Source organism: Camelus ferus, chromosome 9 (genome assembly GCF_009834535.1).
Source record: "Camelus ferus isolate YT-003-E chromosome 9, BCGSAC_Cfer_1.0, whole genome shotgun sequence".
In the NCBI taxonomy this organism is placed as follows: Eukaryota; Metazoa; Chordata; class Mammalia; order Artiodactyla; family Camelidae; genus Camelus; species Camelus ferus.
In genome coordinates, this window is record NC_045704.1 from 79,119,030 (window position 1) to 79,138,020 (window position 18,991).

General features: G+C 39.6%; 1 protein-coding gene and 1 long non-coding RNA gene across 7 annotated transcripts in view; one reads left to right on the plus strand and one right to left on the minus strand.

The window, feature by feature from the left end:
* LOC116665927 overlaps nucleotides 1–18,991 on the minus strand; it is a 56,671-nt gene that overhangs the window by 29,883 nt on the left and 7,797 nt on the right. The window lies entirely within an intron of this gene.
* On the plus strand, nucleotides 6,852–11,846 carry LOC102514721 (protein pitchfork). The gene is made up of 6 exons (XM_032487317.1): nucleotides 6,852–7,116; nucleotides 7,365–7,507; nucleotides 8,108–8,206; nucleotides 8,923–9,053; nucleotides 10,474–10,591; nucleotides 11,644–11,846. Exons 1-6 carry the CDS (start codon nucleotides 7,098–7,100, stop codon nucleotides 11,710–11,712), a joined length of 579 nt encoding a protein of 192 aa, XP_032343208.1. The 5' UTR covers nucleotides 6,852–7,097; the 3' UTR covers nucleotides 11,713–11,846.

Genomic DNA, 18,991 nt, shown 5'->3' on the forward strand with positions numbered 1-18,991 from the left:
AGCTTTCTGGGTAATATCTGTTCATTCAGGAGCCCCAAACACTTCTTGATTATTTATTATGCACCAGATAGTGTTCTAAGTACCAAAGACATAGTAGTAAATAGGATAAAGACCTCATCCTTCTGGGGATTTTATTTTGCTGATGGGAGTGTTTGACAATAAATAGAAAACATAGGAAGGAAGGAAGGAAGGAAGGAAGGAAGGAAGGAAGGAAGGAAGGAAGGAAGGAAGGAAGGAAGGAAAAGAAAAGAGAAAGAAATCATGAAAGTGAAACAGTGATAGAAAGTGACCAAGGGAGGGGCCTACTTTAGTTTGGTCAGTTCAGGAAGGCCTCTCTGGAGAGATTCCATATGAGATGGGCCTTGATATTAGAGAAAAACCAGTCATTTTGAGATCTGGTAAAAGTGCATTTCAGACAAGAGTCCTTGAAGTAGAAATGAACAAGACATGTTAAAGAAAAGAAGATTGTGGTGACGTCAATATCATGCTAGCATGAGTTATTATCTTTGTCTCTCCTCTTCAATCTACAACTAGAAAACATTCATAACTCAATGAAGTTTCCTCTGTGCAAGGATGATGGAAAGATCACACATCTATAACCTGAAGATAAGTTAATTGGAACAAATAGAGAAAGTGGAATCAGGGGAACAGGAAAGGCAGTACCTGCAATCCTGGCTCCCTGGCCACAGCGGCTGAGCCAGCAGTCCCAGAGGACCCAGCGGTAACAGAGGAAGCAGCACACACAAACCTGGCCTCCCGACTGCAGCAGCATCCACAGACACAGGGAACCAGGCTTCAGCAGTAGCAAGGCCCATGACCTTGGTCCCTCCAGCTATGGTGGCACCTGGACTCTGGCACTCCTACACCTGACAACCTCAGATGTGGCGAAGGCACCCATGACCCCTGTTCCCACCCTACCCTCCCTCTGCCTCTGCTGTGGTGGTGGTGCCTGCCATCCAGGCGACCCCAGACACAGCGGAGATGCACACCATCCTGATGCCCCTGGCAGTAACACCAGTGACAGCAGCAACACTGGCTGCAGCAAGACACTAGAGATCCTGAAGGCACAAGCAGCGATGATGAGGGCAACAGTGACACCTCTGGCAGAGGTGGTAGAGGCTGGAAAGTCAGTTTTCAAATATAGTCAGAGGCAACTCAGGTAAGAAAAGCCAAAACTTGTGCCTCACTTCCTAGTGAAAAAAAAAAAAAGACCTCTAATAAACAATCTATTGAATTGTTAGAATCAAAGTGAAAAATGCTTTGCCTAAATAAAAAAGGTGTTTGCTACGTCAAAAGTGCCAGCAGAGGAACAACTCATTAAACATCATGACAAAACTATGGCAATATGGTATCACAAAAAGATGGCAATTCTCAAGAAACCAAACTTAAGGTCATGAAAGATTGTGGTCTGATAGAGAATTTAAAATTTAAAATAATGTCATGAAGAAACTCAGTGAGCTTCAAGAATACTCAGAAAGGCAGTTCAATGAGCTCAGGAATAAAATTAATGAACAGAAGGAATACTTTACCAAAGAAATTGAAACTCTAAAGAAAAACCAAACAGAAATTATGGAGCTGAAGAACTCAATAAATGAGATGAAGAAGGCATTAGGAAGCACTGGAAATGAAGCAAACTATATGGAAGAGAGGACTGGCAAGCTCAAAGACAGGAATCTAGACGTGATTCAGGTAGAAGAGAGAAGAAAAGTAATATTTTTTTAAATGAAGAAATTCTATGAGGATTATCCAACTCCATTCAGAAAGGCAACATAAGGCTAATGGGTATCTCAAAAGGAGAAGAGAGGGAGAAGGGAGCAAAGAGTTTATTTTTAAAAATAATAGCTGGTAACTTCCCAAACCTGGGAAGGAACTGGATACACAAGTTCACAAAGCTAAGAGAACACCTAATTATCTCAATGCAGAAAGACTTACTCCAGGACACATTATATTAAAGCTGTCAAAAGTCAATGACAAATAAAGAATTTAAAGGCAGCCAAGGGGAATAAAGATAGTTACCCACAAAGGAATCCCATTAGCCTAGTAGTAGATTTCTCAGCAGAAACTCTACAGCCAAGTAGAAAGTGAGATGATATACTCATAATATTGAAAGATTAAAAAATGTCAGTCAAGAATACTCTATCCAGCAAATTTGGACTTCAGATATGAAGGAGAAATAAAGGCTTTCCTAGACGAACATAACCTCAGAGGTTCAGCACCACCCAACCTGCCTTACAAGACATGTCAAAAGCAACTCTCCTACCTCAAACAAAAAGGTAAAATTACACAAAACTTTAAGTAAGGTGATAAACAGACAGAATCAGAAAAATTCAACTCCATAGCAGAATAGGTTATTAAACATTTACTTATAGCATAAAGATTAAAATGGAGAAAAGCAGTAAAATAACTGTAGCTTCTTGTAATTCGGTAACAAACTCACAACTTAAAAAGGTTAATTTGAGACAACAAGAACACAAGAGGAGAAGAGGAAACGGACAAAATCCATATAGACAAATGAAGATAAGTTGCTATCAGCAGAAAAAGGACCATTTTATCTATCACATGTTTTATACAAATATCATGATAACCGCAAAACATAAATCTGGAGCTGAGGGAAAAAACATAAAAAAGAAGAAACTGAGAGAAATGTTATAGAAAACCACCAAACTAAAATGGCACAGAGAAACACAAGGAAAAAGAAATAATGGAGACATAGAGCAACCAGAAAACAAAAGGTAAAATGGCAGTACTAAGTCCTAATTTAGCAATAATCACCCTAAATTTAAATGAATTAAATTCATCAATTAAAAGACACAGAGTGGCTGGATGGATTAAAAAACAAGATCCAACTATGTGCTACTTCCAGGAGACTCATCTCAACTATTCCTCTTCTGTGTAGTTATCTGAAGAGTATGAAAACACTAATTTGAAAAGATACGTTCACCTCTATGTTTATTGCAGCAGCATTATTTACAATAGCAAACATGTGGAAACAACCTAAGTGCCCACTGACAGATGAACAGATAAAAAAGGTGTGGTGTATATAGGCAATGGAATTCTACTCAGCCATGAAAAAGATAAAATCTTGCCATTTGTGACAACATGATGGATTTTGAAGGTATTACATTAAGTGAAATAAGTCAGATGGAGAAAGACAAATACTGTATTATTTCACTCACTGTGGAATAAAAAATAAAAATAAATGAACAAAAAACAAAGGCATAGATACAGAGAACAAATTGGTAGTTATCAGAGGTGAAGAAGGGGATGAAGGGAGGGGAAAATGGGTAAAGAGGGTCAACTGTATGGTGATGGATGGAAATCAGACTTTTGGTGGTGGGTATGCTGGAGTGCATACAAATGTCAAACTAGAACATCATATACATGAAACTTATATAATGTTATAAACCGTTACTTCAATTAAAAAAAAAAGAAAAGAAAAAAGGAGAGCAGTGTTGCCATAAGTTAGTGGGCATAGGGAAGAAATAAGCAAAGGGTCAGATCATGCAAGGTTTTGAAACATGGTTAGAAGTTTGGCTTTTATTGTAAGTGAGCTGTGAAGCTGTTTGAAGGTTATATCATGATCTAAATTCAACACTGATGAGATGGGGCTGGCAGAGGGATATATAACATGGGAAAATAGCACTTGCAGTGACAGTAGCTAATGTATTGACTTCTGAGCACTTGTATGACATGCCTTGGAGATTGAAGACATAGATATTGGGGACTAGTGTCATCAATGAGCAGGTAAAGGAAAGAGCCAGTAAAACTGGGTATCGTTATTAATGTAATTACATTTCTAGTCAAAGAGTGATAAAGTCTTGAGTAAAACAGAGCATAGGAATTTTGGAGAGCCTTTTGGACTAAGTTTCCTATTTTAGGTCACTACTAAGGAAAATAATATTGAGGAGGAGGCATGAAGATGTGGGGCACTGGGCTTGGTGAAGTACATGAAAGAGACTGTTGACTTTGAGGAAATAATTTTTGAACAACGTAGTGACCAGTGGCTAGATCAAAGTGTTTTCCTAGACTAATGCTTTTTCCAGCCACTATTTTCACACAAAGATCAATTCTGTCACCATTTCTAGAATGCAGAGATTACTGCAGCCTAAAAACTTGGTGTCCCCCCATTTTCCTGCCATATTTACATATTACTTAGTCATTCAAATGAATGTTTACTGCATACTTACTATGTGCAAGAAAAGGAGAGGCACAATCTAGCACCCAAGATCACTCTAACCTCACCTCCTTTGACTCTTATGACTCCCTCTACTTTGATTATGTTGGCCTCTGCTGTTTCTTCAATAGTCCAGTCATGTTACTGCCTCAAGGTTTTTGCACAGGCTAGAATCCCCTTTCCCCAGATTTTCATTTGACTTTCTACTTAACTTTCTTTAAGTCTTTCTGTGAAGCCACCATCTCAGTGAGGCCATTCCTAGCCATGAAATTCCCTTTTCCCTTCCTTGTCTGTGATTCCTTTGTCTTTCCTTGGCACTTATTAATACTTGACATACTATACATTTTATGTATTTATCATTTTTTATTGTCTGCCTCCTCCAGTAGAATTAACTTCTGTGAGGCAAGAATTTCTCTTCACTGCTACACTCCTATTGCCCAGAGCAGTATCTGGCGAATTGCAAGAGTTTAAAAAGTACCCATTGAATGAATAAATCAATGAGGGCAAGAAAGGAGGTGGCAAACAAGTTGAGTAAGCCAAACATTAGATGAGGCACTTTATATAGGTTATCTCTTGCATGGTGAATATTACCCCTGTGTTACCGGTGAAGAAACAGATCTTGTGAGGAAAACTTGCCCAAGATCATGTAAAGTTAATAATTAGCAGAGCTCATTTTCAAACTTGGGCCTTTATGTCTCCCTCTACACCATAATGGTGCCTTGTAGAAAGCAAAGTCACAGTGATTTAAAGAGGGACTTCAAGGGTGGGGCTGTTGCTCAGCAGCCAGTCTGAGTTACACCCTTCAGTTTCTTAAAAAGTCTGCTTATAAGAGTGGTGACTCATGGAGACAACACTTGAGAGAGTCAGGGTTTTTAAAAGTCCCTCTGATGAGGAGCTCTGGTCCAGAGTTTCTCCGAGATCTTCAAAGTCCATGCCATCTGGTCCACCCAGGAACATGAACGGAAACAAAACTATGCCATCAATCACTCAGCCATTCCTTTGGGACTTTCATGATGGTAATCATATACTTAGACCCTAGGTCATGTACGAAAACTCATTCCTTCAGTATTGGAGTCTAATTGGAAAGAGGTGGGATAAGCACATTTCTCCCAGCAGAGATGGGAGCAGTGTTCCACTCACCAAGTCATGAGCCTTGAGTGGTACTCATTCAGATGAAAGGGCACCATTTTAAAAATTGCACAAAGGTACCCTTGGAGTTAGCTATACCCCTGGGCATGGAGGTCGTATATTGAGAGTGTATTAACGTTTGTTAAATGGAATTACAGGTTAGTCACTAGCTGTGCAAGATCTGTCCTATGTTATCTCCTAGATTCTCATGGCAACCCTAACAGGCAAGAAATGATTAGTGCTATTTTATAGATGAATCAAGGTTTAGGTAGTTTAAGTAAATTTCTCAAGGTCATATAGCTAGTAAACAACAGACCAGTACCTATTAGAAACCAGTTCTGGGGAGCTTCAGAGCCTGTTTCATTCCTCTACCATCAGATGAAAGAGAATAGTATTTAAGGAAGTCCCACAAAAGTGGGATTTAAAAAGTATATTATTCGCTCCTATATTCCTTCTCAAGACATCCATCCTCCAGCTGAATCTCTATTATCTTGATTAGGGGTTCTCAATTCTGTTTAGACCCAAGTCCTGCTTTCAGTAACGAATTACTTCGCAACACCCTTTTCATTATCCTAAGATTAACTTCATGGATAACATAACCTACCACACATAATTTCACGAACAATTTAATGCTATAATTGTAAAGGAGAAAAATAATTCCTAATAAATATGTATTATAGTATATAAATGCTCAGATACAACTACTTTAGAAGAATAAGGTAGTCAGTTTTTTGCACCATATAATGGCTAATGAGTAAGCCTAGAATTAAGAGAGAAGGTTAAATGTTGTTTCATATAAGCAGTTTAGGAAAATAAAAGAGCAGCGTTATACATGGACACCAGAACAAAAACTACTGTTAAGAGAATTAATAACACTCTAGACTTACTGCTTTCTGATAAGGGAGAAAAGGTAATATCTTTAGTTAAAATAATGATAATACTCGATAAATTACAAACCACTGAAATCTTTAAAAAAGGGAAGTAGGTGTGATTATGCTACTCTTGAAAAGAAGTGAGTAAATAATGTTAATGTGCTTCCTATAGGGTTGCCAGGTTTTTAAAAATAAACTATTTTATTTATTTACCCATACTGAAAAAGGTCTAAATCATAACTGAACAGATTAATGAAACATGCAAGGTGAACTCTGGTTTAAGCAGTACCCAGTTCAAGAAATGGAGAGAGTTCGGTCAAGACAGCGGAGTAGAAAGACCCTGAGCTCACCTTTTTTCACAGGCACACCAAAATTACAACTATTTACAGACTACTTATCAATGAAAAAGACTCCAGCCCCACTTAAAGGTAGAAGGGTGTGGCTTGAGGAAAAGGAAAAATGGGTCTCAGAGGGGCTTCATACGGAACTATCTATACTCCATTAGGTTCCCAACTCCCCAGCTCTGGGCATCGCCCAGGAAACCCACCCGCTTTGGCCATCACTGCAGAGGCTGTGTTTTCCTACATCCCTGATTCTAGCAGCCTGAGCTTCAGGGCATTCTAAACCCAGGTGTCCCTCCTTCCTCAGCAGTGCATTTCCCGTGGCCCAGCTTCCAAAACCCTCTGCCCACCCCCTCATACTCTCAGCCCTTAGCGTCTCGTACACAGATAACCCCCTACCTCCGGCCCAGGAAGGGGAGGTAAGAGTTCCTGTCCCAAGGTGTCCCCCTAGGCAACCCCACTTGCTGAGTAGGCGGCGCTCAGAGCCACACGCGTCTGGGAGCTCAGCCTGGGGCTGCCTGGCGGGACTCTGCTTCCTAGGCAACACGGTACACAAACGCTGGCCCTAGAGGCACTCCTGCGATGTGCTTCAACAAAGCAGGTAAGGAGAGCTGACTCGAGGGTAAGGGGCCCGTGGAATAGTGGGGAGGCCAGGAAAGACCAGCTGGGAGAGGAGAAAAGAGCAGTTCACCCCCACCCCCACCCCCCCGCTTTGGAGTTGGTCAGGTTTTTGTTGAACTCTATTTGCCCACTTCTCTGCTCTGCCTCCCTATTCACAACCTGCCCCCAAGCACTCACTTAGACAAAGAGACCTTCCCTCAAGTAGAATTTCTCCTTCTTGATTCTCAGAGCCACTGGTTAACTACTCCTTTGGAACACGTCAGCAGAGGAAGCTCTTTCCTCACTTCCATCCCCCAAGCTTGCTGGGGAACAAGTTTCTCCCTCTCAGCGGAGTGTCCCACCGAGGGCCTGGATATTACATACCAGAAGATGTGAGTATTCATTGTCCCTTAGGTGGGTCTCAGTTCCCCAGCTACCAAAGGATACCCAAGTTTTCTGCAAGAAAAATCCTATGGGATTTGTGACCTCAGGGTCCCAATATGAGAAAGTACCTTGGTCTTCTGCAACAAGCTGTCAGGGCCAATGTCAGAAGTTAAAGGGCCATAGCTGCCCTTTTGCACCACCCCCCCACATGCAAGCCTTGGCTTCATGCAATTCCCAGTATAGTCCCCACTCATTTCTACCTCTAAAGGCCTATGATTCAAACCTTCACTGTGGCTGTGTTGGGAAGTCAGTTTATGAAACAGTAAAATCAGACTGACAGTTGCATTAGAGCAGACTTAGCACTGTGGGGCTCAGAGGACTAGATTCATTGGAATACATGGAAATGTCATTTATTCTACTTATCCAGCCACATTCCTTTGTAGAGTTACCTGTGTTACTTATGTAATTGTTTGTATGGTCTTGATTCAGAGGAGGCAAGATCTTTGCAGAGAAGATTCAGGAATACTCTTAAGTTCATTCTGTTTTAGTAACTATAATGTTCTCTATGTTTGGTTTTGCTTTCTTTGTTTTCTATATACTACCTGAAGAAGTACGGCTTGGCATACAACCTGTCTAAAATCCCGACCAGTCGAAAAGAATATGCTTTTGGAGCCAGAACAGCCATGAGGTTTAAGCCAATCAGTAAGGTTAGAAATAACTGAATGTGCTTAGATTTTAGTATGATCTGTGTTGTTGTGTGTTTCTGCATTGGAGAGCAAAGCTGGAGGTTACCTTAAAAATATGCCCTGAAATTCAAGGAAAAAAAGAAGTCATTTGGACAAAAGCTACCAAGAACCCTATCTGAAAAGCTTGGGTGTTAGCACTGCAAATGTGTGTGTGTGAGAGAGTGTTCTAAGAGAGTAAAAACATAGTTCTCAGAAGAAATGATACCAAGGCAGAATTTCAGTCCTGAGACAGCTGATGTTAAAATACTGGAGGCTTTATTTATATGCATCATATCCTCTTGTCAGTTAAAAAGCAAATTCCAACTTCTTCACCCTTTTGTGAGATTGGATTTCAAGTCTTCAGTATAGAATATTAATCTCTAGTTGGACATTTTCCTGACACTTAAGATGAAGGAGAGGGATACTGGCTTTAAAAGAATCTCCGAGTGGGATGGTGGGATGGTAGGGGTAGTAGGTGCAGCAAGTCACCTTGGCTCTCTACCCACCATTGGTTTATTTCTACAACCTAAGCATCAGGTATCTTTAGGTAGCTGGACCATATCCTTATATTGGTTTGCTACCTACTCTAGGCCTATTTCTATAGCTTGAGCTGGTTAAACCACAGCTAATACATGCACAGGGAAAAGATGATTCTGTTTTTTTCTTCTCTAACATATTGATCTTTTTCTTGGAAACAGGATACAACACCTTACCCAGGCATGTACCAGACAGTCAATCCTTGGGGACAAAAAGACAAACGAAATTTTGCTCCATTTAATGCCTTGTCACCTCGATTTAGTACATACTCAAAGGACCCTTGTTATCCTGGGTACGTGTCCCTTTTCTGGTGCACTTCAGTGAAGAACAATAGGAAGGGAGATACAAGAAGGGGTTACATCCCAACCATACCCGCTAGATAAGAAATCACTCATCTTTAAAGTTTCAAACTCTTGCCATCCAGGTCTCTAGAATTATAAAATTGTAAATTGTAGTGAGTCATTCAATAAATATTTATAAATGAGCAGGCAGTTTTGTAGGTTTCAGGAATTTTGCATTAAATCCATCACACAAGGCTCCTGATTTCTTGGAGCTTACATCTGAGAGTCCAGAGAGATGAGAAGCCAGTAAACAAGAAAATATCAATAGTAATAAGGAGAGTACTTATTAGTTAGACTGTGTCAGTTCTGAGAGTGAAAAGGGGACTTGTTAATAATTATACCAAGATGGTTTACATAAGCTGGGGCTGTCATGGGTACACTGGGAAGTATGGTGACCTGGTGATGGGCTGAAGAAAATCAAACAGGATGATGATATGATACGGAGTGATGGACTGAAATCTACTTTAGCAAGGATTGTCAAGATAGGTCTTTCTGGGGAAATGACACTTGATCTGAAATCACAATGACAAGACTGAGCTTGTGAAGATCTGGGCCCAGAGCTGCCCAGACAGGAGGAACAGCATATAAAAATGCTGTACCTTGGGGAGGAATTTTGTGTGAGGAAGAAAGAAGTTCAGTATGGCTAGAGTGTGGTGAGCAAAGAGGAAATGATAACAGAGGAGGAGGGGCGGGGCTAGAGTATGTAGGTCTTGTAGACCAAGGGAGACATTCTAAGTGTTTTAGAAAGCCATTCAGAATGTATGGAATTGTAGAACATGTGGTCTTTCTTTTACTGGTGAGAAATCCAAGGATCAGAGAGTGAGTGTAACTTTCTCACTGTTGCAGTGAGGAAGTAGAAGTGTTGAATCTTGATTCCTGCATCCAGTATAAATGTTATTTCCACCACAGCAAAGTCTGCACCAAAAGACAAAGTGTTGTGGAAAAAAGAAAATTATAAAATAATCCCAGTTGTCAAGAAATTTACCTGGTTCTGCTTTGCTATCCCTAGATTGCTGATACATTAAATTATCATTGCACTTTTAGCCTTAATTGTACATCATGATCAGTACTTATGAATTACTGTGGTACATCTCTTTTATAACCACCATTTCTGGGATTTTTTTTTTTGATCTCTCAGTAAGGATAACAAAGTTGCAGAACTATTTTAAACTAAAGCCAGTTTTTACCCTCACTGCATGTTGAGACTAAATAGCTTGAACATTAAAACCTAATTAGAAATACATTAACAAGCAAAGGAACCCTATGCTAACCAGTTGGTTGCCTTTTTCCAAAGACTTAGGACTAGATTGAGGGTAGTATAATAATGGTCACTAACTCATTCCACATGATGTTTTGTGTTTTTATTTCTAGACCTACCACATACAACCCAGAGATAAAGCCACCTCGGAAAGTCACCTGGCCAATGAGATTTGGATCTCCAGACTGGGCTCAGATTCCATGTCTACAGAAAAGAACCCTGAAAGCTGAGGTAGTACCAGATTGGACTTGTGTAGGGCATTCTACCTAATTCTTTCATGTTTATCAGTGATTCTTAACCAGCAATCTGTGAATAAGTTTCAAGAAGTCCTTGTTCCCCTGAAATTACATGTACAATTTTTATGTATATGCATATGGGGATCTTTTTGGAGAGTTACGCAATTTCATTTGATTTTTTAAAGGTGTGTGACTGAACAAGTCAGATTTTCTTAGTTAATCCTCAAATAATCTTCTGTGGTAATCCGAGATAATCATCCCCCTATGATTGAGGAGGAAACTGAGGCTCAGGTGGATTGAGTGACTTATGGATGTTGCTCAGCTAGAATCCAGATCCTGTGACTCTTAAGCCAGTGCTCTTTCCATCACACCACTTGAGTTTTAGATCGTCAAGGGGCTGTAGCTCCTTCTGGCAAGAACCTGGATTGCGGGACAGACTGCCTGGGTTTAAACACTAGCTCCATATTTGCTTGCTGTGTGATCTTGTGCAAGTCCTCTAACTTTTCTAAGCCCATCTTAGAAAAGTTGCTTGTCTTACAATGGGTTAATATTAGACTCAATTTCATAAGGTTGTAAAGATTGAGATAATGTAGAAAAGCATTTAGCACAGTACCCGTAACATCACAATGTTCAACCCATGTCAGCTGTCATAATTCCAGCAGTGCCTTGTTTTTCCCTGGTAGAACTCTGCATTAATTCTACAAGTATTTATTAAATGCCTGATGTATTAATATTATTATGCTAGGGCCTATGGGTAATGGTCAAGAATTAAACATATAATCTTTGTTTTCATGAAATTTACCAGCCATACTTGGAGATTTACTAAGGAGAAAATAATTTCTAGCATGATACGCACCAGAGTAAGATGACAGGAAGTAGATATACATGCCAGAGTTGAGAGAATCACTAAGGCTGGGTTACTGTGGGGGTGGGGCTCAGCTGGGCCCCAACAGCTATAGGGTGCAGTTGTATTTTGCACAGCCAGGAAGACCAGAGGCAAAGGGCTCTCATTAGAACACTGACCTAGACCTTATTCCTTCATTGCAGCTGTCCACAGACAAAGACTTTAGGAAGCATCGGAGCCGTGTGGCCTACCTAAGCCTGTATTACAACTGAAAAGCTGTGACCACCTTCACGTGTTCCTCTTGACCATGGAGTCTCCAAGATTGAGGGCAGAATTTGAATTTCATCAAATGCTTTTTCTGCATCTATTGAAATGATCATGTGATTTTTGTCCTTTCTTTCGTTGATGCGATGTATCACATTGATTGATTTGCATATGTTGAAACTTGTGTCCCTGGGATAAATCCAACTTGATCACAGTAGATGATCTTTTTTATGTATTGTTGGAATTGTTTGCTAATATTTTGTTGAGGATTTTTTCATATATGTTCAGAAATTATATTGGCCTGTAATTTTCTTTTTTGTTAGTGTCTTTGTCTGGTTTGGGCATTGGTGATGGTGGCTTCATAAAATGAATTTAGGAGTGTTCCCTCCTCCTCAATCTTTTGGAAAAGTTTGAGAAGGACCAGTATGTGTTCCCTGTATGTTTGGTAGAATTCCCCAGTGAAGCCATCTGGTCCTGGACTTTTGTTTGCAGGGAGGCTTTCTATTGCTGATTCTATTTCACTTCTAGTGATTGGTCTGTTAAAGTTATCTATTTCTTCTTGATTCAGTTTTAATGGACTATATGTTTCTAGAAACTTGTCCATCTCTTCTAGGTTGTCCAATTTGTTTCTATATAGTTATTCATAGTATTCTTTTATTTATATATATATATTTTTGTAATTCTGTGGTGTTGGTTGTGATTTCTCCATTTTCATTTTTATTTTGATTATTTGTGTCCTCTCTTTTTCTTCTTGGTGAGCCTGGACAGAGGTTTGTTGATTTTGGTTACTCTTTCAAAAAAAAAAAACAAAAAAACGGCTCTATTTTGATTGATTTTTTGGTTTTTAAAAAATCTCTATTGTATTTATTTCATCCCTGATCTTTATTATTCTCTCCTTCTACTGACTTAAAGTTTTGTTTGCTCTTCTTTTTCTAATTCTTTTAAATGATAGGTTAGGTTATTTATTTGAGATTGTTCTTGTTTTTTTGAGGAAGGCCTATATCACTATGAACTTCCCTCTTAGGACTGCTTTTGCTGCATCTCAGATTTTGTGTGGTTGTATTTTCATTGTCATTTGTCTCAAAGCATTTTCTGATTTCTTCTTTGATTTTATCATTGACTCATTGGTTTTCTAGTAGCATGTTGCTTAGTCTCCACGCAGTCATTTTTTTCTCGTTTTTCTTTCTGTGGTTGATTTCTAGTTTCATGCCATTGTGGTCAGAAAAGGTGTTTCAAATAATTTCTAATAATCAAGAATCATCTTCTATCTTAGAGAATGTTCCATGTGCACTTGAAAAGAATGTATTTTCTGGGTTTTTTGGATGTGATGTCCTGAAAATATCAACTAACTGTCCTGTTGTGTCTTTTAGTATCTCTGTTGCCTTACTGATTTTCTGTCTGGAAGATCTGTTCAATGATGTTAGTGGGGTGTTAAAGTTTCCTACTGTTATTGTATTCCTATCAATTTCTTCCTTTATGTCTGTTAGTATTTGTTGTGTATATTTAGGTGCTTCTATACTGGGTGTCTATACGTTAACAAATGTAATATTCTCTCCTCGTATTGCTTCTTTTATCACTATATAGTGTCCTTCTTTACCTTTCTTTATGGCCTTTGCTTTAAAGTCTATTTTGTCTGATATGAGTATTGCTACCCCTGCTTTCTTGTCATTTCCATTTGCATGAAATATCTTTTTCCATCCTCTCATTTTCAATCTATTTGTGTTCTTCTCCCTAAAGTGGATCTCTTATAGGCCACATGTTGTAGGCTCTTCTTTTATTATCCAATCTGACACTCTGTGTCTTTTGATTGGAGAATTTAGTCCATCGACATTATTGTAATTATTGATAAAAGTGTTTATTGCCATTTTAAACTCTGTTTTCTAGTTGATTTTGTTTGTATTTTTTGTTCCTTTTTTTTGTTTTTTCTTTTGTAGTTTGATAATTTTCTTTTGTTTTAGCTTAATTTATTGTCTTTTTGGTTTTCATGACTCTATTGTATACTTTTGATTTGTGGTTACCTTGTTTTTCAAGTATTTTAATTCATTACTATATGTATTTGCTTTACATTGGTAATCATATAGGCTCAAACACATCCTAAAAAGAATGAAAAAAACTCTATTTGCTTGCTTCCCTCTCCCACATTTTATGATTTTTATGTCCTCTTTTAATCTCTTTATGTTTTTTCTCTTGATTGTCATTATAGTTATCACATTTCTAATTGTGTTTTTTTTTCCTTTCTATAGATGCTTGCTTGTATTCTATTTAGAGAAGACCTTTCAATATTTGTTTTAGGATAGATTTAATATTGCTATATTTTTAGGTTTTGCTTGTCTGAGAAATTCTTTATTTCTCCTATTCTAAAGGATAGTCTTGCTGGGTAGAATATGCTAGGTTGCAGGGTTTTCTCTTTGAGGGCTTTGAATATATCTTGCCACTCCCTTCTGGCTTGCAATGTTTCTGTAGAGAAATCAGCTGATAGCCTTATGGGGGTTCCCTTGTAACTAACTCTCTTTTCTCCTGCTGCTTTTAGAATATTTTCTCTAACTGTGGCCATCTTAATTACAATATATCTTGGTTAGATATGTTGAGGTTCATCTTGCTTGGGACCCTCTGTCCTTCCTGTAGTTGGATATCTGCTTCCTTCTTTAGGTTTAGGAAGTTTTCAGTTATAATTTCTTCAAATATTATTTTTTATCTTCTTTTCTCTTTCATCTCCTCTGGGATCCCTGTGTAGATTGGAATGTTTTATATTATCCCATAGGTCCCTTATGTTGCTTTCATTTGTTTTCATTTGCTTTCTGTTTGCTGTTCTGATTGGGTGATTTCTATTATCATGTCTTCTAAATCACTTATTTGTTCTTCTGTATTATTTAGTCTGCTATTGACTGCCTTTAGCTTGGCTTTTATCTCAGCAAATGAGTCTTCTGCTTTTAATTGGCTCCTTTTTGTAGTTTCTATTTCCTTTTTACAGTGTACTGTATTTCTGTTGATGACCTCTCATTTCATTCAGTGATTTTATCACCTCCTTTTTGAACTCAGGATCTAGTAGACTCTTGAGGTCTATTACATTGTTCATCCCTTCAGCAGACTTCTCTTGTTCTTTTAGTTGGGAGTGGTTCCTCTGCTTCTTCATTTTATGTATATTTTTCTGGCTCTATGAATTTCAGAGTAACAGTTATCTCCTGTCATCTTGAAATGTGTTTTTCTAAAGTGGGAGTGTCCCTGTGTAGGCTGTGCACATCTAATAATTTTGTCATAAGGGCTGTTTTTAGTATGGATGGTTGCCATGTCTTTCCTCTATGTGTGATCGTTGTTATTGCCTTGACTGTGGTTGGTGTTGTGGTGACCAGAGCCTGCGCTGGTTATTGACCAGGACCTCCTCTTTGCTCTGTGGTTGTCACAGCCCTGACAGGAGCCAAGTCTCTCCCCTGTTGTTGGAATAGAGGCTTTCAGCCCCGTTCTGAGCTGTGGTGTGTGGTAGGAGGAACTGGTGTGCTTCCACTGGAAGAGGAACTGCTTAGTATGCCTCCATGGAAGATGTCCACTGGAAAGCGCCCTCTGTGGTTTCATCTTTCACAGCTTCTGCTAGCCTACAAAGTACACTTTGTTGTTACTGCCCTTGTTCCCCCACCTCAGCTGCATGAATGTCAGCAACCGACCCCGGTGTTCCCCAAGTTCTGTGTCACAGAGCCACCAGTGAAGATCCACCAATGTTAGGTACTAGGACCCACCACAGGGTGTGTACAGTCATGCATCTAGCTCCACCATGATCCACAAAGTCAGCCCAAACCCTAGCCCCATATCTGCATATAGTTTTCAGGTCTGCTGTTAATGCCAGACACACCCCTGCTGCAAGCCAGAACTCCACTCAGTTGTCTTAGAGGTACAGGCCTACACAGGTACCTGTGGGGCAAATTCACCACCAACAACTGGGTCTCAAATCAAACCTCAGTCCCATCTTTGAAGTCATGGGACCTCTGGGAATGGATTCAGGTTTCAAACCCACCTCTGCCCTGGAGCCACACACCAGCAATTGTGTCCCTCCAGAGGAAGCCGAGAAGACTGCTATTTCTGAACTATGCCCTTCTGCTCTGCAAAAATGTGTGCAAGCCATGCCCTCTGGCTAGTGGAGAAGGCTGCTATGGCCAGGCTGTGTTGCACCCCTCCCCCACACATGCACCAGAAGTAGTACTCACTATGGGGGACCAGGCTGTTCTGCACACCCTCTCAGCCTCAGCCCACACCACACTCCAGCCCCCTGAGACTGCCTCTGCACAGTCAGCCCCAGTCCTCTCCCCAGGTTCATCCGTGGAAGCCCAAGATCAGCCCCAGGTCCTGGCCTGTCCGCAGTGGCTCACATCTTGGGCTAGGGATCGCACGCACCCTCTGTGCCAGTTTCTCTCAGTTCTGTCTGCCAAGAGGCTGATGCTTTCTCCTCCAAACCTCTAAAGCTCCCTTTCTGTCCCAGCTGACGTCCCCACTGGAGAGGGGACTTCCCAGGGTGGGGATGTTTTTCCTCCTTTGCTGCTGCCTCCTTGGGAGACAGATCCCACACCAATTTCCTTTTTTTTTTTTTTTTCCTTCCTACCTGGTTTTGTGAGGATTTGCCTTACATCACATTTCCAATGTAAGAGATATTCTGCCAAATTTCAGTGGGTATTCTGTGTGAATTGTTCCATATGTAGATACAGTTTTTGGTGTACTCATGGGAGAGGGTGAGCTACACATCCTTCTACTCCACCATCTTGGTCAGACTTCCCCATTTCCTTATTTTTAACTTATTTCTCTGTTGGTAAGAAGTCTGACTTTCAGTATCCACAGAATATTTACTTGTTTAATTCTGGAATACACATAAAGTAGTTTCAGAATTGCTAACATATGTTCCTGTAAAAACAAATTTGCTAACTAGACTAAGTATTTGTGTACAATTCCTTTTGTCTTCAGCCTTTTGGTATATATGCAAAATGCCCTACTTTCCAAAGTTAATATGGTTAGTTCTTTTCTTCCCTAATCCTTTCAATGTGGTTATGTTGTTGTATTTTTTAATACAGTTAAGTTTATTTGTCACTGTTTGTATTGCAGATTTGCATTGCCCCATCACAACCACCACCACTATATCTTTGATTTTATTTATTTATTGTTGGGCCATGTGAAAGATAATCATGGTTCTAAAAGAACTACCCAAACGTGTACTTCTGCTTGTTACTATGGTTCACCTCTAGAGATCAGCAGGAAGGCAGAGTGTTCAGGGGGTGTGGTGTGAGAGTCTGTAGAAGTTGTTCAATGACTGCCTCAGAGTTTTTCAATGAAAAAGGAACCAAAATCAGCAGCTAAGAGTGAAGACTGGGGCACATGTATAGGAAATTTGAGGAGAGGAGGTGTCAGGTAGTCATCAAGAATGATAGAATGATTGGATGATGGTACATTGGCATATGGTAAGATTTCTTGGCAACAATAGGGTTCTTCTTGAGGTCCAGGGTCATAATTAAAAGTGAGACCCATCAGTGAGATTCTGTCCTTTTCTTCAGCACACTCAGCAGCATAAATACAGGAGTGGAGTTGGCAGAGTTGAATTTCGTCAGGGTTATGATTTTGCCAAAAGAGCAGGTGAAGCAAGAAAGTACAAGCGAGTCAAGGAAGCAAGGGAGTGATTGCAATGACTGACCATAGAATTTCAGCTGGTTAAGAAGGGAATGAAGGCATCTAGTGGGTAAGGGGCAGTGAAAAGGTAATTGTATCAGTGGATCTTGGTGCAGTCAAAGAATCATTGGGATTAAAGCATTAGAGAGAATGACCTAGAAAGATAGAGAGTGGAAGTTAGAGAGTGGATTGCATGACTCTGAAATTGTGGATCAGTTACTATTAGTAGAATGACACCATTCAGGGCATGATCTTGGAAGTAAGAGGCTGAGGAAGGGTAGAGGACAAAGCAATTGGAGGAAAGAAATTCAAGAACCTGGTGGAACAGGATTTAACAATAATTAGTCATTTAATGATTTTTTGGAAGAATATCAATATGAGAGGAGCAAGAATTAATACTGGAGCAGTACTGGAGAGAGGGACAGTGAACCAGGGGCTAAAACTGCCAAAGCAGTATGACACCAGACAACCATAGTAGTAATTGACACAACCTGATGATGTGAGGTGCGAATCTGGAAGGTTTTAGAAAATACATGGCAAAAATGGCCCGAAAGTGCAGTAAGGAAAGAGAAAAATACCCCTCCAGGCCCAGGGTTGCTGAAGAAAAACTGGCTATCACTCAAGAGGAAATGGGATTGCCAGGAAGGAACCAGGTTTCCGTAAAACAGGAAGATGAAGGGATCGGTGAAAGAATAGGTTGAGGATGTAAGTCATTTTGCTGATAACAGATTGTGAATTCCAGAGGGCACTGTGGAGGAATTTCAGCAGTTGGATAGCATGAGAGGGAGATAAAATAGAAAATTGTTCACATACCATCTAAGCTGAGAACCCTTTAATTTGGGACCTCACTGGGTTTTTAAAAACCAATGCATCTATACTCACAACTGAAACATTATAAGAGATGGCTCTAAAGTGTAGTTTTAGCAGGAGATAAGATCGTGGTTTCAAACTTTTGTCAAGAATATCCCCAAACAGACTTGGTCAGACAATGGGACCCAAATCTGGGCCACAGACCAGATTCAGTATGTCAACTTCTTCACTTAAAGCTATGATTCAGTAACCTGTAGGTAGTCACCTTTAAGTTAACGGGTGGGGAAATACAGGTACAGTACAACAACCAAAAAATGAAAGGCCAGAATTTCCAGGATTAAAACTACACCCAGAGGAGATTTTGACTGTGGTTTCTCCCAGTCAGAAATAACTACATTTGACCTTGAACAATGCCAGTTTGAACTGCATAGATCTGCTTAGGATTTTTTTCAATAAATATATTGGAAAAATTTTGGAGATTTGTGACAACTTAAAAAATGTCACAGACAAATCACCTAGCCTAGAACTATTGAAAAAATTAAGAAAAAGCTAGGTCTGTCATAAATGCTTAAGACGTATGTATCATTCATTACACCTATAAAATATATACAAATCTATCACAAAAAGTTAAAGTTTATCAAAACTTATGCATACAAACACTTACAGACTATACATGGTGCCATTCACAGTCAAGAGAAATGTAAACAAATGTAAAGATACAGTATTAAATCATAACTTCATAAAATTAACTTTAGTAACATACTATACTACTGTAATAAATCTCATAGCCACCTCCTGTTGCTATTGCGGGGAGCTCAAGGGTTGTGAGTATCTGCT